This window comes from Acanthaster planci, linkage group LG06, assembly GCF_054643075.1.
Source record: "Acanthaster planci isolate LZ-2023a linkage group LG06, COTS_SCS, whole genome shotgun sequence".
Taxonomy (NCBI): domain Eukaryota; kingdom Metazoa; phylum Echinodermata; class Asteroidea; order Valvatida; family Acanthasteridae; genus Acanthaster; species Acanthaster planci.
The window spans coordinates 17,809,984-17,831,192 of record NC_141782.1 but is presented as its reverse complement, the minus strand read 5'-3'; the positions used below and the strand labels follow the sequence as shown (position 1 = coordinate 17,831,192).

General features: G+C 37.5%; 1 protein-coding gene and 1 long non-coding RNA gene across 4 annotated transcripts; one reads left to right on the top strand and one right to left on the bottom strand.

The window, feature by feature from the left end:
• Window positions 1-243: 243 nt before the first annotated feature.
• On the top strand, window positions 244-8,768 carry LOC147798907 (uncharacterized). The gene is made up of 6 exons (XR_015425732.1): window positions 244-810; window positions 5,602-5,686; window positions 5,789-5,894; window positions 6,283-6,442; window positions 7,864-7,938; window positions 8,604-8,768. It is a non-coding gene; the product is annotated as an uncharacterized LOC147798907 (long non-coding RNA).
• Window positions 8,769-15,052: 6,284 nt separating this feature from the next.
• Window positions 15,053-20,736, bottom strand: LOC110990561 (uncharacterized). Of its 3 annotated transcripts, XM_087138500.1 has the most exons (6): window positions 20,378-20,736; window positions 19,492-19,526; window positions 18,699-19,030; window positions 17,927-18,010; window positions 16,948-17,070; window positions 15,053-16,719 (listed from the first exon to the last, which is right to left on the bottom strand). In XM_087138500.1, the coding sequence occupies exons 1-3, from the start codon at window positions 20,463-20,465 to the stop codon at window positions 18,791-18,793; spliced, it is 363 nt and encodes a 120-aa protein (XP_086994626.1). In that variant the 5' UTR covers window positions 20,466-20,736; the 3' UTR covers window positions 15,053-16,719; window positions 16,948-17,070; window positions 17,927-18,010; window positions 18,699-18,790. The 3 variants fall into 3 exon arrangements, 2 of the variants coding, with proteins under 2 accessions (XP_086994626.1, XP_086994627.1); XR_015425748.1 differs by lacking the exon at window positions 19,492-19,526 and having other exon boundaries at window positions 20,378-20,735; XM_087138501.1 differs by lacking the exon at window positions 17,927-18,010.
• Window positions 20,737-21,209: the final 473 nt, after the last annotated feature.

Below are 21,209 nucleotides of genomic sequence, written 5' to 3'. Positions count from 1 at the left end.
TTAAAATATCCCAGAATCAGTAGGTCCAATGAATATTTTGAAATCCAATATACCCATGTAAATTATCACTGTCGAATTTTTTATCCATGTCGGTTCGTCACTTTTTAATTGTGATGTGTGTTACATTAGTTGCCACACGAAAATGTGTAGCCCGGACAATTCCGGTGAGGCAAGGAGATATATATGCGATCACACGTCTGATGCTCAATTCTCGTGGTTGTACCTTTTAGTGCGCATGGCTCTTATCCAGTTAGACTCCATTCAGCAGTAATTGTGATAGCCCCGCTAGTTGCCGTGTTTCGAAGGGCATGCATATTTATTCGTATCTGAACGACGCGTCCAATGACATCGATCCAAAGTTTGTGACGTTTTATCATCACACATTCATTGAAGAACCACATGGTGTCCACTCATCCAAAGCTTGCAGTTCGTTTTTGCTGTCACTTCAGACATGCAGTTCTTGATTCAGGCGCTGGTATTGTCAGAAGTAGTCCCTCTGCTCCTATCATTCACAAAGGTCTTGCAAATGTTCTTCGCGTTGGTGCTGCACTAGGTTTTTTTTGTTTTTGTTCTTGAGCTTAATTCAGTCTGTGGGAACGAATCAGTTGGAGTAATGTATCCAATTAGGCCCTACTCTAGACGTAACACCTTTTTTGTGGCCCTGCTTTATTTCTCGTGTCGATGTCATGGATGACATGAATGGATCGCTTTCCAATTCATCAAAAAAAGAAGAAGCTGATCAATCTGACTCGGAGCCCGAGCTACGTCGTTGTGATGATGCAAAGCCTAAACCACGGGAGACAACTCGTTGTAAGTAATACCTATTGCTAACAGGGATTTATTCATTTTAACCCCAGCCTCCGTCGCCTTTTGAAACGTTCCCTTGGCTACTGAACCTTCGCTTTTTTGACACTACTTGCGCGTGTAAAGGTTGTTGACATTAAATCGCTCTACCTGCCTCGGTCATGCTGGCGTCAATAGCATCAAAAAGCGTCAACAAGTTATTCAAGCATTATTTATTATCAGCTGCCCTTCTGAAGGAATAGAGATGTTAATATGTTGATGTAATTCAGAAATACGTGATATTAACACAACTAAAAACAAGTGTAAGCCCAGAATTAGTCATATTAGTAATTGGTCACTCACTCCTTGATCCTACATATGTTTAATGTCTTGTAATGAAGATCTCAATGGAGTCCCTGGTTGTGGTCCATTTCCAAGCACTGTCCAACTCCGCAAGACTCCAAGGCTGTAATTTTACAACCACAAGCCTGACCACAACTTTAAGGAAGCTATACCACCCAGCCTGCATCCCGCTCTATATAAATTTATAATCACCCCCAAAATGTTTCATGGTCAGTCAGTCCACTCGTCTTTCCGCTAGTCTTCCCTCTGCCTATTTATTTGTTTATTTGTTTTTTTATTTGGTTATTTATTAGCCACATCAAACAGCAGAAATACCACCAGTTACAGGAATGGAAATGAATGAACTCAAATAAAGAACATTATAAACAAAAATACTAGATAGTAAATAACAGATATGTATGTACATGTGTAAATTAATGGAGAATACACATAAATAAATCAGTTGACAAGAAAAACAAGACTACACAAAAACTCTAAGGGAGAATGACGGTAAACCAGGAAATAAGATGTTGTAGGTGTGGAGGGGAATCATTACCCAGGGGAACACAGGTGAAGTGACTAATGAAAAAAAGACAAACAATAAACCGCAGACAAACATATTAACAAACATCAAATACAACACAAATAAACAGACACCTGAACATCTGGGTAAACAAACATGTACATGTACTAGGGGGACTGAGGACACACAAACAAGAAACAAACAATAAGAACATTCAAATCATGGTCAGATTAAACTGAAACAACTTGCACAATAAAACGGTAAATTAAGAACTGACTTGTGTCTTCAACTCAGTCAAATGATAATAGCCTGTCTTTTCCTAACAATACATCGTGGACCCACTCCTTGTCGGGCCACGCTTATCAACTTGTATGTGGCAAATACAACTTTACACAAGGACTGTACAAAGTAATAAAGCCACTAGCAAATGACAGGTAAGGGAAAACCAATTTAATGTGAACCATAAAGGCCTTCCTTTCTAATTAAAAAAAATAATAATTTAGACATATTGATCAGCAGTTGTAACATCTACACATTAGAAGGACATATCATTGTTACAAATGTTTCAAAGAATATAGCACAGACATATAGTTCAGCAATGAAAACATAAAAGGACCATACCAGAAATGAAAGTGATAAGATTGAATAACGTTATTTAATAAATTACAATAATGAATATGACATTCACCCATATACAATGCACATTTACTTTGGTACAAGCTGCTAAGTTAGGTCATCAGAAGACAAATGCAATCTGCAAATATTAATCCAAGTACGCAAGAGTTGATTGATAACACCCCTTATTATAGGAGATTCAGGGAGTGCAACATTAAATTTAAAGGTAATGATACTTGCATGAATGTACAGGGGAACAACACCAGTGGATAGACAGAATTACAATTATGTTCACTCCTTTCCTTATTTCAAGGAGAATAGTTTGAGAAGGGATATGAAGGAACACTGTTGTTGTTGTTGTTGTCTACAGAGCTTTAGTTATTGATTGCCCAAAAGTTACTCTTTTAAGCATGTAAGTTTCAGTTATTGATCATGACTCACTCACAGTCCTCGAATGGGTTTTGTAAGTTCTGAGTGATAGGTGTGACCTTGTCATTCCTAAGACCCTGGTCTTGGTGCTTTGTCCTGCTTTGCTCTGTGGCAGTGATGTAGTCGAGTACTTTTTGAGAACCAACTTCCCTACCAAATATTTAACTAGTTAGGAGTGAACAAAGCTAAAGTACATCGGCATTTTAAGGTACATGCATAAAGTAAGATTACAAAGCAACATAATGACTTCAGACCATCACTGTTTGATTAAAATTAACTTTTTAGGATAAAAGTACTCGACCGAGTACTCTCTAAAATAAATTTAAGGTTGCAGTTCATCATAGTTTTTTGATATGTCAGCTGAGTCCTTAACAAGAAGATATTATATTAAGATGCAAGCCATTACGCTGCTGAGAACATTCCTTTAGTCAATGGATCAATGCAGGTTTATTTTTGAAATGGTCATAAGTGGCCGAAGATCCTTTTAACTCATCATGATTGATTAAAGTAGACTTTAATTAATGTATCAATAGTCCACGAAATTACTGTTCTGAATTCAAAGAATATAAAATGAATTTGTCTTGAAATTGTTAAGCCTAGTTTCACATCAGAAGTCTCGAGCCAATTTTGGGGAAGTCTCATTAACATTTCTGGATGGTACCCAGGGAAACAAACTCGAACAAAATGGATTATAGAAAAGCTAGATTGACTGTAGTTTCATTAAACTGTGCTGTCTTAATCCAATGTTCAGGTGATTGCTATTAGTGCTGTGCATCCGGGAACAACACAAATAGCTTTTAACACATAGAATATTTTCAGTGGATGTTTATTGTCATATTCTGATGACACATACATACAGTACTTACTTGTCAGAAAATCCTTCAGCCCAAATGTATTGCAGAGACTACAGAAAAAAAACATGATATCTTTATTGACCTACTGAGTGGGTCTGAATGTCTGATCATGGAAGACCAAAACGTTTTGAATGAATGACAAGAAAAGATGCTGTAAAGTACGAGCTACATGGAGTATTAAGACACATTCTTTCGTGCCAGCAGGCAGGCATAAACAGTAAGCCCCTTTTTCACTCTATCCAGTCCCTTTTTATTGTGAGTTACCCTCCTCTTGGGGACAGATTAATAAGCCCATGAAACTGTACACCCCCCTTTTACCCCAGATAATTTGCCCACTGTTTGATGACCCTCCATACAAAGAGGCTGAAACCTGGCGAGTACTGTCCTCTCTATCTCTGAGTCAGATAACATGATTTCATTGTGTCTCTAATCAGCAGAGATGGTGACCCTTTCAAGCACAGACATGTATTAAATTGTTGGTAACTGTGTCCAGGGCAACTTCACAAACTCATGTGTCAATCTGCTTGAACATTCCTGCGCCGTGACCAACTGTAGCGATTGAAGGTGTGTAATTCAGTTTCTGAGCTAATAAAGGCCTACTGAGATTTTCTTTCTGACAGTCCACTTGTCTTGAGAAAACCACACACGCATACATTCTATTGTGTCTAGTCAAGCGATAATAATTGTTGAATGCTGTGGTTTGTTACTAAACAGTAATAAACAGTCGCTGATAAGATCCTGTTACCACTCAGGTGTTGTTTATTTTTGGTTAATAAAAAGATGGCTTTTCCTGCTACAGATAATTCAGCAGATGCCAGCCATCTGCTGTACCTGGTCCCATTATCACATCGTACACATTAAATAATCTCCTTTTAATAAATATGTGTTCTACCATGGTCGGACTTATTGTACATGTACATGCACTCAGAAAAGTCCCTTATAAGTGTCGCATAAATCTGTTGACAAAATAGGGTTGAAGTATCAATTTCTTCCAACCTAATGATTACATGGCTTTGACACTATTGGAATGATTTGAAAAGATCAGCATCACATAAAGAAAATTTCTCCACGATCATATGCTAACATCATGGCTTTAATCACTTATGCTTCCTAAATTAGGAGTGTGCGTATTTCAATTCAAAACTCATTCATGTAGATCCCAATTTATATTGTTATTTTCTCCTTTTTAAGATAAAATCACTTGAGTTACATTGATTGATTCACACCCACACACGTGTTGGCTATCTACATAGAAGTTTACAGCCACTGCAAAGCTTGAAACCTGAAGACTAAATCTGAAATGTTCAATCTGTGATCTAAGTTTGTATCCACCCCTCCCCATCACCTACTCCTTCTTTTTATTTGCTTCCACGTCCTTGGTGTCTTCCCAAAAATAAATTTAGTTACATCAGCTTTTCCTTTAGTTTCCTTTTCAAGGACTGCATGTGTTTAAAACCACAGCCTCTCCTTAGATGTCAGTGGTTTCATTACACGTTCGTAGAATTTCTTCGTGATAATATACATAATTTGTTTTTTTTTTCAGAACTTCATATTGTTTTCAAACCTTATTCAACATATACAAAGTGACACACTTTCATGTTACTGATAAATGTCATCACAAACTTCTCCGCATCTTTCTTTTTAATGAATATAAGGAAAAAACCTCAACTACTTGTTGAGAATTCTGCCCTTTACATGAGATCCTGTCCCAACACAATCCCGAGACATCAACTCCATCCCCAAACTCAGCACACATTAAAATCCACGACTGAAAATACAGAAATGTGAATTTCTAAACATTAAATTCCACTTATGCAACTAATTTGTGGGAGTTCTGTTATAACACTTGTTAAAGGACAAATACCTTCCAACCGATTAGTGAGATGTGGTTTTTAAGAGTAAAATTTGAACATGGTTATACTGCTCGCGTAAGACCACCTGCAAATCATCAGTTGTGATATTAATTAGCACGGTTTTGGTTAGGAATAGCTTTTGTGGAATCATGTAATATGATTTTTAGATTTTAACATAGAGTGGTATATCAATTTCTTGCAGGCTTCAAAATGGGTATCTACAATGGGAGCATCAGTGTCTTCATTTGTCACAATGAGGCTAAACCAGGGAGGTGTGGAAAGGGGTGGTATGTATTTTTCCGCCGTTCCTAATTGTAACAAAATGCATCAAGTTGCAGTGAGTTTATCAGAATATTCTTTTTTCTCATGTTTGATGTTTTACATTTAAGGTCCAGCTTTCAATGGGAACTTTTGCGGAGGACCCATTTGTGATTGGAAGATTCAAAGAGGCTGCAATACAGCGTCCTAGTAACTTATTTGGATCAAACTATCATGGTAAATATTAGAATATTCCTATCGCCAGAATTGTGTTTGTGTTTGTTGATTGCTTGGTTACCTGGTATAACTAGTCATCATTTACAGCAGCTCTAATTCCTGAAGTGAAAGCACATTTGTTTACTATCCATACTAAACAAAAAGTAAAATGTAAAATAATTTTCCCCCTTAAAAAAAAGATGGGAAAAAGAAATAGCTCTGAAAACAAGAAAAACTACTGCTAACCTTCCATCCACAAGTGTGCAAAATCACACCTGAAAGGCTATCAAAACTAACTTCATGGTGTGTTAATAACTTACTTTCACTTCTTGATACTAATTAATTATCACCTCCTTTCAATTTGTACCCTTTTAGTGCAACATCGTAATGCAATCTGTTCTCTCCGCAGTATTTGAGTGAATTCAATGATAATATACCGTCATCATGTGCTTTCATGCACATGACAACGGACGGGTCAATGGTTATCTCAGGCTGTAATCCAAAGGACATCATCAGTCACACATTACGGACAGAGGCGGCAGCCACAGCCAGAATTGGAGCATATTCAGGTGAATTTACTGATTGAATTGGTCATTGAAATAAGCATGAATACACTGATGTTTTTTATTACATTTGTCTTGTGAGAAAACTCTTATAAAGCAGGTTGTGCAACACATGAGTAACTGATTGCCATGTGATAGGATATATGGTTACAATTTATCATCATGCAACAATTCTTTGAGTAATATATGTGTAATAATATAACTATAGGTTTCCCAAGGCGCTGTTGGGGGAATCAATGTCAATCACATGTACACCAAAAAAGCATCTTGATTAAGTTTGGGGGAATTATAAATGGGATTTAAGCCTACAACCTCTGAAATACTATCCAGTATTATTCTACCAACAGAGCTATCCAGCTATATGTTGTCGGGTTTTCCCAATTGCTAATAGCTCTGTTTGGCGTGTGCTAGCCAGAAACCATTAAACCTAAATACCATGTAGCCAGGTATCGCAACATTTTCACTTAGGTTTTTTACCAACAAACGGTAAAATTCCCCCCCCCCAAAAAAAAGTCTTCTGAGCCTGTAATCTGCAATTGTGCCTGTACCTCTTGAATGTAAAATGGCTCACATGGTTTTATAATTGAATTTAAGGCCCTTTACAAGAGAGGCAATATTTTCCCGACACTGGTTAATTTGAGAAATCAGCAAATTATTGTGTTCTTTCTGATGCGATTTGTACTTAGAGTTCATGAATACAATATTTGGGTTAATAAGATAAATAAGATTAAGACAACAAAATTTTGTATTCGTGCATTAAAAATAATGATTGCATATGGTGATACTGCAGATGGAGAGTTCTGTTTCTTCATTGGATGTTTACTAACATTGAAATGACAATTAGCATTTTTTTCATATCTAGGAATATGCTTCATTAAACTTACATCATGAAATATCTGCAGAAGACCATTATTCAAATAAAAATGACTATCACATGATGAATGACTGCCCTTTTCACAGGTATTTAAAAAGTAGGGTGGGCTGGGAAACCATAATCATAAGCATTTTATTTTTGGCCTAGAGCTGGAATGCTTCGGTCAAATTATGCACTTTCTGCTACCACCTGCTATTTTTCCAGTGAAAAGAAATTGTTTCAGCATGAGAACCAGTATGCACAAGTTATTTTCCAGTAATTATCAGTTGATCGAATGCAACTTACTGAAAGTTAAGATGCAAGTTTTTTCTTGTTAATACAGTCTTTTGACAGTTGAATATGCCACTTTATTTGAGACCAGAGGAAAACGTGAGAGCAATAAGCAATCCACTTGGGTTACTCTCATTTATTATTATATGTTTAAATGTTTTGTCAGAAATTACAAATAATTCTTCATGTATCCTGAAAAGCAGTTAATCGATATAGACAAGTTTCCTACTACCAAAGTGTTTGATGAGAACTGTGTAATGTCTTTGCTGGTTTTCCAATGCAGGATGCTGATCCTTGACTCTCTGCAGGGGCATCTGGGTCAGCAAGTGTATCAAGAGATCCATCAGACCACCACTAGGTAATGTATGAGAGTGGAACTTAATGAAAGCCTTTATTAAACTGTTTAGAAACATGACAACCGTATCTTATCTGAGTATTATGTATCACAGTTGCATTGTCCCACAAAGGCATATGGCACTTGCTGTCTTAATTTGAAAGTATTAATTTTTTTTAGTTAGTTCTAATTAACTTAACTGTTTCTCATTTATCCTGAAAATGCATGTATGACAAATGTTTGTGATTTGTCGGTGCATATTGAACCGTAATTTCACACTTAAATAAACCCAAAAAAATTTTTATAACCACTACTTTCAAGCCAGTACAACTTCAGCTGTTGGGACTACACACCAGCATTGTATATCATGCTCACATGAACTTTACACAAAATTCGACTTATGTTCACCACACAGTCATACTTTATATGTCATAAAAGTTTTCCAGATTTTGATTGGCTTTGAGAATCAACTCAATTCTCCGTTTACTTTTGCCCAGACAAAATAACATAATGTACCTCTGTCTGAAGATCTGATTTGATTAAGTTGTCATATGAATTGTTAGACAAGACTGTCTGCACTCCGTTAGGGAAATTACTCCATTTGTGCTGTTGGATCTTTTTTTTTTCCAGAATCCAATTATCTTGTAGGTTTTTCATGTATATAATTCTTTGATTCATCACTTCTCCAGATACATGAATCAGATTGCTCGGTGTGCTTGAAAGTCATTTAATTACAGCTTGGAGTTGGAGGTCTGTGAGGTAAGATTTATCTGTTGCAGTTACATCCACATTTCTAAAAATATAAGCACACGGTTGTTACAAAATACACTGCCCATTGTTTTATTTTTTTATAGTTCCTTTCATAACTAAACTGCTCCATATATTAGATTTTGAAAGAAACATTGAACGTAGTGTTGCGGTCAGTGTAGGGTGAATAATGAATGTGGTTGATCCAAGCATGCTTGCTGAGCTATAGGTATCCGATCGGCCCTTATTATTGACAAGGTATTCATGGTTTTGGTTTAAGAAATTAAGTAGTGTTCATTGGGAATCTTAAATGTTTCTGTTTTGGAGTCATCTGTTGTACTTGGTTTGTCTGTGAACAGCATTATCTTAACAGTCGGCATGATTTCATTTATGTGATAAGTTAGGGGCGCATTACAATTAAACACTTCAACTACACTTGGTTAATCAAAGTGCGAAGTTCCATTAAACTTCTGCATAATCCTGCTGATCAGTAGCAGATTGTGATTTTTTGGATATTGTTGATTTCACTTTGTTCCTTGTTTATAGACGTCCTTGACCCACAACCTCAACAAATATCACATGTTGTGTTAGCTAAAAATTCTCTTCTTTTTTTCATCAGGTGCCGCAGCATGCTGGAAAACCTGCATGATTGCGGTTTGCATGTTCTTGCATACATGGAGGCCTTTCTAAATGTGAGTACTTAGTTTGTATAGTGGTGAAGATGGATGAAGAAATAAGTAGGATTTACGTGACAAACAGCACGGGATGGCATTTTTTGGCATTAAAGGAAATGACACGCTTCTGAGTGAAACTTTGATGTCTGTTATCCAGTTGTATGTCCACAGGAAGGGAGACCTGGATACTGCAGGGGTATACAAAATTCAATCATTCTTGAAAATGAGAATATGTTATTATCAAAAACCTTGGTTTTGCTCCGGTAAAATTGATGAGACAAATGCTCCGACTATTAAGCAGTCCTCGAAATAACTAAGGAAGACCCGTTTTTGGCCTGTATCATGTTATTGGGGAAGTGGCGGTTTTATACATGTGGTGTTTGTTTTCCCCAAATTAGGTTTTCTGGTTTGGTTTGTTGCTGTTATTAGGGTGGACTTCATCAGATGACACCCGGACCATATGGAAAGGTTATGCGGAGAAGGATCCTCCATCTTTCTCATGATGTCGGCACCCAGTCCGTCCCTTAATTGATAATGCCACACTATATAATGTTATGTTCGTTATGTAATTGTAACATTAGATACAGTGGTTTGAAGAATGTGTAAATGCATTTGCAGCCTCCCATGAAACTTATTGGAAAAAATTAAATCGAAGGGAAAGCAAAGTTTAAGTAAAGTTTTCAGGAATTCTGGGGATGGGTGTTCGCTTAATAACCCTTTGCATGCAAACACGTATTGCGAATTTTCCTCATCACTGTTTTGTTGATGTATTTTCAACAAGTAATGTACAGCAGCCAATGATTATTTCATAGAATTAGGCCAACATGAACAGTCACGAATTGCCTTCAGTAAATTGTTCATGCAAATGTCCCAACATCAGAATGGAATAGTGAACCTGTGAGATTTCGTCATAAAAATAGAACAGTACTTAATTTCAGGAAGGGTAAACAGTGCAGCTGGAAATGACAGTAACCAGTGCTTTGATTAAAGGGTGATACATAATGCTGGCAGCTCTTATAATTTTCTTTTGATAAGAACAAGGCATATCGTTGGTTGGATACACGTGTCAATTCTCTTTTGTTAATTTTACCTTTGAAATGCCAATAATCAACAGTAAACCACTTAAAAGGTTATTTTTACAGTGTCGGCTTCCAACGTTACTTAATAATTAACTTGTATTGACGTATTATTTATTGTATAATAGCGGGTATGTAACAAGATAATGTTCAAGAGAAAAGGGAAACATTGCCAGCTTTACAAACATGATTGTAGGCTTACGCATCATGGGTGAGAGAGAGAAGTAGATGTGCTAGGTTGGATACATAAAACAAGTACAAAAATTTGCGAATACAGTTGCATAAAAGTGTGTGCATTCGTGAGAGAGGTCCTTGTAACAGGAACATGTTATCATGAATAAAATTAATTTCGCTTTCCAATCAGAACCTTGTATAAACAGTGTTCTTTAGTCATTGAACTGTACAACGAGCATTAACCGCTTACGTGATATCTCTAACCCCAAATCCCTTCAATTGCTAGTGTAACTCTGCATGCACATCACGTACCATGCACAGGCCCGTTAATACAAGTTATATGACACTGTCCTAGTGATGATCGGTTTAGATCCGGTGAGAATTACGGGATACATTTTGTGTTGTACATACACATTTCATACTTGAACTTTTACAGCCCCACCACCAAGTGTTGAAACTTTTGAATCGTGCACACACCGTTATCTACAACGATGATAAACCCAGATGCCGGATCAGCCATACTAGTGGTGTGATGCGTCTGTCTGGACATATTCGGAAATCATTGTAGAACGACGAATATCGTCGCTCTTTAAAAAAAAAACAACAACAACAAACAGGTCGTTGCGGTCCAATCGGTAGGCTACGGAGCCGGAAGAGAGTTCAATATAAATGTACAGGCAACACTTGATGCTCGGTGCACAGTTATAAGCCTACGAGACTCTTATGGAAAAAAAATTGATTGAAATTATTTCAGCTTCGGAATTGTTGTAGCCAAATTTTTAACCAGTTTTTGTTCCCAACATTGACTTGTTAGGAGGAAAAAATGCAAGTCGTTTATTTAGAAGACAGAACTATTCAGACCAGTCCCATACGGTTTGTGCACAAATGACGTCCGTAATTCCTTTCTCTTTTTTTTCAATTTCTAATGGCTGTTATAACATTTTAAAGGAAACTTATTGTCGTCCAGAAGGTGCCCATGGTGGATGATCAAGTGACTCCTCCGAAACTCCCAACTCTCTTCAACTCTTACCAGAGAAACCTATTCTAGGGTCGACAAGATACAGAACGCATTCTAACCTGGAATAGAGTAGGTAGGCCTACAAGAAGTTAAGTATTACCCCTGGGAATCTTGACAAACGCGAAGCAGTAAAATCATGACACAGGTATTTGTTTTTCTAATAAGACCCAAATATAAGAAAGCCTTTTTGCTTTTGTGAAACTTTCTAAAAGTAAATTATATTATTTGTTTAAATTATGTTTGTTCGGGACACGCTTTCTCCAGTTCGTTTTTATTTATACAAGCCTTGTTTCTATGTCAGGGTATGAACCATTTGTTACATTTTTAAAAAGAAGTATGTTGCTCAGGCAAACATTTTCAATTTTAACTGTCACATACACTTAGAGCTTTCGATTCATTTCTCAATGGGAAATGGAATAAACGTGTCTGCTTAGAGATCTTACAGGAACAAACTGGAGAATCTCTCGAACCAACGCACATGTGAAAATGTAGTTAATGATAACAAACTTTTAAAAATGATACTTAGCAATTTGAATATTTTATTAAGATGGCACTCTGTGGCTTTCGTACGGAGCTACAAAATTTCCATCTGACTTAATTGTAAAGAGGTCCTCAACTGCAAAACCCTAAAAGTTTGATGACGACATATAGAGATAGTTTCACGGAATGACAACATCATCGAAGTTGGGTAAAAACACCTTGAGACTGCGGGATGAAGACAACCAATGGCACTTTCAGAGCTCCGTCTTACGGTTTTGGTCTAAATACTTTTATTTCATCGTTGGCGACAATGTCGCTAATATTAATTTGACACAGAAACATCCCAATCACCGCATCATAATGTTGATAGTAATTTTGTATTTCAAGATTGCTCATCGTGTTTGTTGTCAGAAAGTCGAGGCTTTTCCGCATAATTCACTACCCCTTATATTTATCCAGTTTCCAGTGTCCCTATCCCTGGATACCCGATCGACGTCTATTCCACAAGGCTCCCATTTAATGATGATTTTCAGATCCTTTTTGCTTCTTGACCGAATTCTGATTTGAGCAATAAAAATTATCTTTTTATCTGATTTTATTCCTCCAAATTAGGAAATTTTATTGTTTGCATTGGTCAGGAAACAACTATAGGCCGTCTATATCACGAGTACTTCATGAATTTAATTTGTTGTAAATGACTTCCAAAACAGCTTCACAGCGGTTCTGACGGACACATTCAAGTTAACGTTATCGCCGTTGTACATCAAGTCTCGTTTCAATTGTAGAAATATTTCAATGTCATTGATATGCGAATTCTAGCGTCGAGCTCAATTGGCAGGGCTTGGTTTTGTCTGATTTCAAATAAACATTCATTGGTGCACTCTGTTTAGGTCTAGCTCTCGCATGGTAACGATTTCCTTGTTTAATTGGGTGTAAATCGTAATTTGTACACTTCGATATTGTAAACCTTTATTTGAAATTACAATAAATAAAAAATGACTGCAGAGATCTTGAAGTGCCATAAGATATGTGTTGAGATCATCGAAATGGCAAACCGTTAATAAGATCGATAAGTGAAAATTTTGAGAGATTTTTCCTAACCTAATTGGGGGATTTTCAAGTCTGTTAATTTTTATTACATTTGCAGATTAAATTGTATGCATTTACGGATTTTCAGGAATCAACCGACAAACTGCAGACTTGGAACAGTTGCAGGCTTAACGGCATAAGAAAAAAAACGGTATGCTTCAAATCTTGAACCATGGGGAAAAAATGTAACCGAATTTTTTTGGCCATGTAGAAATGAACAAAGTAATTCAAATATTTGGACAAATATCGAAGAAAACATAATTTTTGTTATAATTTTCCCTATTTAACCCTGAACGTTTGTCAAAAGTTTCTTCGTTGTGCGTTTTGCCAAATGCTTGCATTTACAAATTTCACCCACACTCTTTGCGTTACACTATTACGCGATTAAAAATGAGTCGACGCAAAATTACCTGAAACCCGTGGACCGTGTATTAATCTTGATGTATGATATTGGTTTGGGCTACGGATGTTCGAAATTCAAGTTTTGAAAGAACTGTGCGCGATGGTCCGAAGGGGTACAGGCTAAGCAGCTCCTCATGCATTCTGTTGATTAAATTAAACCGTTTATAATGCGTAGGAGCGGAAACACCCCATCATCGGTTGGAAAGAGCCACTTTGGTCCGGATTATCAATTTGTTTGGCAGCGATGAGATTGCAGCACATTCGTTTACTGCTCGTTTGTGAACCAGGGAAGCAAAGTTGCATGAAGGGATGCACTGAACTAATTCAGGCTCCATTACAAAAATGCAAAACCATTAAATTTTAGAGCCCCATGTAAAAGGCAACCGAACTCCCTGAGGCATCTAAAAAAAGCCTTGTCTGATCCTTCAGGTTGCATTTGGTTTTCCATTTTTATTAGGTTGACGAGTGAATTTTTAAATTATCTATCAAAATTGACCTCGGCCCCCCAATGTGAATGTTCCCAAAGTGTCTCCGCAGCCATTTCTCAAACGACAATCCTCATTTTTTCAGGCTCTCTTGACTAATTTTCAATCACATTTTTTTCTGCTTTTCCTCCCGATGGTTGCCCCTGAATCCACACAGATAATCCTGGGCTAAATACTTACACAACTCAATAGTATCTCGATAAATACGAACCCCTCTTTTTGAAACATTTGTAGAAGTAATTTTTAAGCGCCAACGTGTCGACGATAATTTCCTAGAATTGCAACAGTGCAGGCAACAGAGACTCCGCTTGCCGGAAAGAGCGCCCTCATCAATACCGCCCTCTCTGGGACCAGCTTGAGAGCCTGTGCCCCTGACCATTTTGAAACCACAAAGTCAATACCCAGGCCGACTCTACGGGCTGCAGTCACATGCTTGATTGCGACCACTGCATCTATGAATAGAGCTCTGATTTTTCAGAATCATAAGCTGCAGTTTACTGTGACCATTTTGTCATTTTTTAAATCAGTTAATTAATTTGGTCGATTTTTATCGAAATCGGGAAGGGGATTTTTGTTTTATGTTTGCGTTATCAATGTAAGAAATCATTGATTTTTGAATCGCTCTTTACGCTTGTCATGACTACAGGCTAAATACAAGCAGAGTGCCTGCCCCAAACCACGCTCTGCTCACATGCAGAGTTCCCAAGAAACATTAAACTGAACTAAGTGACAATGGGGAAATCCCAAGCGTACTGCCCACTAAAAAGAGCTCACTTTTTAGGTCATACCTTCATGTTGTTCAATGCACCGTGATTGTGATTAACCTTGTGGTCTTAAGACCGAAAAAAACATTTTTACAAATTAAAATATACATGTACAACTTGTGATACACACTGAGTTATAAAAATATGAACCGTCCTAATCTCTGGCCCGGCATAAGTTGATAAGGGACTACTCGCAACAGTTGAAAGAAAACAAATAACACAATGGATATTAAGAAGCACAATGTGTTTATTATTCTGAGAACAGCATGTATATCCTGTCATTTAAACACGAAAGCAGCAAACGTAAAATGGGTTTGCAAACTAGCTGGCAGTGGTTTGATTTATAAGCACAAGAAAGTTCCCAAACAATTTGGATAAATTCCTACATGTGGTGAAGTTGTACATGTACTGACAGAAGCCATAGCTGAGGTCTGCCCACACAACATTGTTCCTCCATTTCCTTCTCAAACTATTCTCCTTGACAAAGTCATACAAGAACGGAAATAGCTAGCATTGTTTGAGTATGTGGCAAAATAGGTACATGTGGAAAATGAATATGACCTCAATGGTATACATATTTACTGAACAACAACAATAACAATAATAGGGTTTTGACACATATCCACATTGGTTCATAATCTTTCAGTTTCTTAATACCAAACGTGAATAGGATTTTTGATTTTGAGGTCGTTAAGTAGTGCAGTAAAATGTTTTGCAGACTTGATGTCCGCCTTCTTTGACCAATTCATCAAAAGATGCACTGCATTAAACTCCCGACAATGGAAACATTTCAAAAAGCATTTTCCCCGATGAAGCTAATGACTGTGAACCTGTCATGTGGTCGTCCTTGGACGGCGGATAAATTTTAGGGATCAGGGAATGGCATAGTGACTTCCTCGGTGACATCACCGGATGAGGCTTTTAAGACGAATTGCCGAGGAACGATGTTGTAAACATACAATTTTCATCTAGTTTTGACTTCAAACTCAAATATCATTTCGGAATGCAATTATCCCACCACAACCCCATAAATTTTTCCAGTCCTCATAGTAAAATAGAAGTGGCTAATATCATTTCGCATTTTTTTAGTCTTTGGGTATATTATTTAATGTATATCAGGATCAAAACGTTTCAAATCTGGACGTCATGGAACTGCTTTGTATGAAATGTTTGACGGAGAAAATGTGAGATTCCAAATTTAAGCAAGTCATCTAAATGCGTTATTTTAGATTAACATCTCAGCAACAATGCTCACTTGTCTCAAATGTGCACTTGCCATATTACATAACTTAAAGAGAATTTCAAATATGCTGTACATGCATTTTGGATATACCAAAGAGTAGTGAAAAGATGAATCAACATCAAGTTGAAAAGAAATTCATTCCACAGCCATTTCAAGCAATCAATTTACAGCAGCATGGCACATACTTTTGGGTTCTTCTTAAAGTGATGAGAGAGAAGAGTACAACCATGGAGAGGAAAATTGGGCAATATTCATATGGCAACATCTCCATAGTGAGCTTTGTTTTTGGAATCCAAAAATTAGGTTTGCATTTGTCTGCTGGTTTAGCTTTACAAATCGTGTCTGTAGAAATTGTTGCTAATGCATGCAATTTAAATTTGCCAGATTTTCTTAACCCTCCATCATTAACAACATTGACAAATTTCAGGTGGACTAGACTTTGATACAGAAGGTAAACTTCTTTTACTTTGGACTCAGTTTTTTTGAGTTTCTCCACCACATGAATACTCGACAATGCCAAAGAAAGTTGTCCTGTTTCATGTATGAAATCTGCACCTTGATACGCTGGAGACTTGCATTCATTTGCTCTGCAACTTGACTGTTCAGCATCTTATATTGTGGGTAAGCATCAAGTCTATATCCACTTGAACATGCTGAAAATGCACAAAGAGAAAGAAAGACAAATGTCAGATGAGTAAAAGTTACATTTGATGTCGGGCAAGACAACTAAATAAAACCATCACAATTATCACAGCACTTCATAGTTCTGTTGAAGTGGTATTTTCAAGGAACATTTGACAAAATCAAAAACAAATACAGCTAAACTTTAACAAATTAAACTTCTCGAGGTAATCTGTACTACGGACAAGCACAACAATTACCTGTATGATAAGGCCAGTGCAAACTGTCGATGAGGAACTTTGTGTTTCGAAAATGGCGAGGTTCTCGGTTAAGACAATATGAGTGCAAGTGGCAAGCGTTGTCATACATAACGACTGCAGGAGCTGAAAAATATAGAAACAAAATAAAAAGAGTGCAAAAGTTTGTGCGTTAACACCTCTGATTAACTATTACAGAGTGACATTCAGCAAAATTCAGCACAGAACTGGAAGTATCGCACGTAAGCTCAGACCCAGCCAAAAAAAAGTCCTTATAAATTTTAAGAATATTCTACAATAAGAACAGCTGTTGGAAAACTCTGAAACTTACTGGATGAAGAATCCATTAAATTCATATTAGCACTGCACAATCTATAAGTCTCTAACACGACTTTCTTATTGAAATAACCCCCCCCAACCACTTCCATCCTTTGACATAGGTGGTCTAAACACCTACAATAGTCATGGGAAAAAAACCTGCAAGGAATTTCTCTTTGGGCAGCTGCAATCAATTTCTCTAAGACCAGGACGGACCTACAAAGTGCATTACTGTGTTGCTAAAAGGTATTTTGAGGGTTATTCCAATGCATCTTTGCTTTTAAGCTAAAAAGTATTTTTATATTCCATGTCAGGTCATATTCCTGACCAATAATATGATGTAAGTCGAAAGAAAAAGCCTCAAATTTAAAACAGTCTGTAGACAAATATGTATTCCATTCTTTGTTGATGTTGCTTAAATACATTCTGTCAAGTTTGATAATTCCTATTTATTGGCAGAGCACTAAGCGTCAATCCTATTTGCATACCTGCAACTGTTGTAAATAAATAAAAGTTTGAATAAATGACATATCACACATTGAGAAGAGTGCAAAGATACACAAACACCTATCTAAGATAATTCATTACAGCGACACTGTAGCGAAATTTTTTGTCACCCATGTTCCCTAACTGTGGTTAAACTTTTAAAAAAGTGTGGACTCACTAGTTGCAAAACGGGTAAGTAACAGAGTGAATGGAACATTTGGAGATTCAAACCGCTCCATGATCTCAAAACTGTAGCAAATGCCTGAAATGGTAACATTTTTAAATAATGAAAAAAACACAGCAAAACACAAAAAGGAAAAACACACCAGTTAGGTGAAGAGCACATGATACTGAACACTAATTGTTGTACTTATTGAAAAGTCTGATTCATCAAAAGTCAAGTGACCTTTAAAACAATGCATCTCTACTTCAACCTAATTCAATACCCACAACAGTAACAGCACACCATAACTCACAAGTGCATGAACACTTTTTTCTTGTGGGTGGGGTTATCAGGGCATTATGGGTCATCCCAATGATGAAAAATCCTGAATGTTTTCCAAATTTATCCAACAGTACACTTAAGAAAAATGTCCAATTCACTGACGCAATGTTTTTCTCTGATATTAAATATGATAAAGGAAACATGCAAGAGCAATTAAAAAATGTTTACTAAAAATTGTTTCAAGAACAGAAAGTAATGGTGGCACTGTCTCCAAGGTCATTAATGACAACATCAGGTCTACATACTATGATCCCATTTGACACATCTTGCATTTGTTTAGATACAGCTGCAGGCACTGAATAGGAAACTTGCTGGCAGCCTAGCACTTCAGTCCTTTAGCAGAATACATGAAGCATCAGTTAAAAATTAAAAGTCTATACAATCACCAGCAATGGATCATTTTTTATGAAGTAAGGATACCAGGAGATTAGGTAAGAACACGTACCATGCTCACAAAACGCTGCAAATATGCCTGGACTCATCTGCCATATGTTTTTGTTTGTTTTCGACAATCCCCGATGGAACAACTTTTACGGTCTATGTCCACTGAGTAGACTCCTCTGTGTTTCTTCTGTGGCAGGTTAGGCCAAAAAGCAACGCCACAAAATTCATTGCTAGCTTCATCAGAGGTGACACTATTTGCTTCGATACTCGTTGGTATGGTTGCTGGTGCTGAAACAATGGAGCTTTGGAAAGGCATCCAAGTTCCTCCAACACAGGAATAAGCACATCCGGAAGGTCATCTTGGACTTTATAAAAGTCTGCAAGCAAAGGGCACTGGAGACAAAATAGTCATAACTATGCATTACAAGAGAGAGACAATACATGGTTCACACGTAGTCACTTCCTATTTGACCTTATGGTAATAACAGTACTATGCTGTTGAAGGAGGCTAAGCTGTAAATAAACTTGCAGGCTTCCACAAGAAAGCAGAACAATTCTCTTTTTTTTATTTTAGTCAACTGATCAAACTTTGCAGGCAGAAATAAAGAGCAAGTCCAGAATTTCTGTTTACTTTTATTTAACAGGTTAGAGTTATGTTTCATGCAAAAGTTAGGTACATGTATTGATGCCTGTAGTCTCTGCCCTTCGAACATTAACCCATGTTGCAGAACAGTGATAACCACAGTATTTCAACAATACTAGGGATGGTAACAAAGGAAATCAATGCACCATTATAGATCTCAAACATGTGTGAGAAACTAACTATAAACTATTTCAACAGGGTATTCACATACCATGTCCTCGGCTGAGGCAGCTGTGTAACTGTGATCTAAGAATTGAACAAAAAGTGTTCATCGACACAGTTTGCAACTATCCACGTTAAATTGCTAACAAGAAAAGTTGTAAACAGCATTCATGCTTGTACATGTGCCTTGGCCATGAGAAGCAGCAGTGATTGTGGCCTGATTATCAAAGTCAACCAAAATCCACTTCAGGCCCATGATGTGTAAACATTTGGGGAAATCCTTAAACACATCTGCAGGAAAATTTAAACCAAACGGGCAAACACAAGCCAATTAGTAAAATAAAATGAACCTTGATTTTACTTCACCTTTGTTACGTAAAAAAATCTATGTGCCAAGCCTGTGTATTGTTGATGGGCATCAATACGTATGAAGCCTGTGTATGGTTGATGGGCATCAATACGTATGAAGCCTGTGTATGGTTGATGGGCATCAATACGTATGAAGCCTGTGTACGGTTGATGGGCATCAATACGTATGAAGCCTGTGTATGGTTGATGGGCATCAATACGTATGAAGCCTGTGTATGGTTGATGGGCATCTATACGTATGAAGCCTGAGTATGGTTGATGGGCATCAATACGTATGAAGCCTGTGTATGGTTGATGGGCATCAATACGTATGAAGCCTGTGTATGGTTGATGGGCATCAATACGTATGAAGCCTGTGTATGGTTGATGGGCATCAATACGTATGAAGCCTGTGTATGGTTGATGGGCATCAATACGTATGAAGCCTGTGTATGGTTGAGGAGCATCAATACGTATGAAGCCTGTGTACGGTTGATGAGACTGCGAGTGCGACTGATAATGTATGAAGCTTGTGCATTGTTGATTAGTCTAACTTGATTTTAATTAAAACAAATTTTAGGTCTTACCGGTACCAGCAGCTGCCGGGTGTCCCCCAAAGTCTTCAGCTGCTCTGGTAACGCCTGTAGAACTGGTAGTGGGTCTGACGTCGGGCATATGACAATGTGGATGTGTCACATCACTGCGCTGCTTTCGCTGTCTTTTCAGTTGGGGCAAGGCTGTGAAATTTGTGGTTCTGCTTTCACCAAAACGTTGAGTTCGGAGGTTGAAACCGTGCCACTCTTCTGAATATTTAGCTCGTTCCGTTTTTATTTTTAGGGGAAATATTACTTCTCTGAGACATTTTGGCCAGCCGCGGATCACTCAGGAGGGCAACTGACGATTACTTGGAAAGAACACGTGCATGCGTGACTGAAAATAAGCTGCAGGATCTATCTAGGAGGCCGGGCGCAAGCGGTATGCGCATATGCAGCGCACATGTACATGTACTGAACATGTACATGTACATGTGTACATTGTACACTGTACTGCACACACATGTACAGTACATGTTGATAAACCTACTTTACATGTACCACTTCGGAATATATTTGCATGTTCAAGCTCCGCCCACAACGTTCGCATCGGATAATGCTAAAACATTATAAACGGCTGAAAAGTAGGCTACGCTGTCAATAACCTCTCCAATCGCCATTTATAGATCTATTCACTGGTTCCAGTGGCAAATGCGACATTTCAACTGTCTTGCTAGGGTACCAGCCCAACCCCCATTGAAACGTGTATGGTTGTATTCGAGAATTGAGCTTCACACGTATTGACGCATATATGCCTCGAGGCAAGGCTCGACGTGCAAATACTCACGCGTCGCTCTTTGTCGTAGACTTGATGACAAGCCGTTTA

Coding starts and splice junctions, on each gene's coding strand:
- LOC110990561 (XM_087138500.1), bottom strand. CDS start 20,465: ATGCCCGACGTCAGACCCACTACCAGTTCTACAGGCGTTACCAGAGCA. Junction 19,527..20,377: donor CCCGGCAGCTGCTGGTACCG/GTAAGACCTAAA, acceptor TTCAATTCTTAG/ATCACAGTTACACAGCTGCC. Junction 19,031..19,491: donor CTGCCTCAGCCGAGGACATG/GTATGTGAATAC, acceptor TTTTGTCTCCAG/TGCCCTTTGCTTGCAGACTT.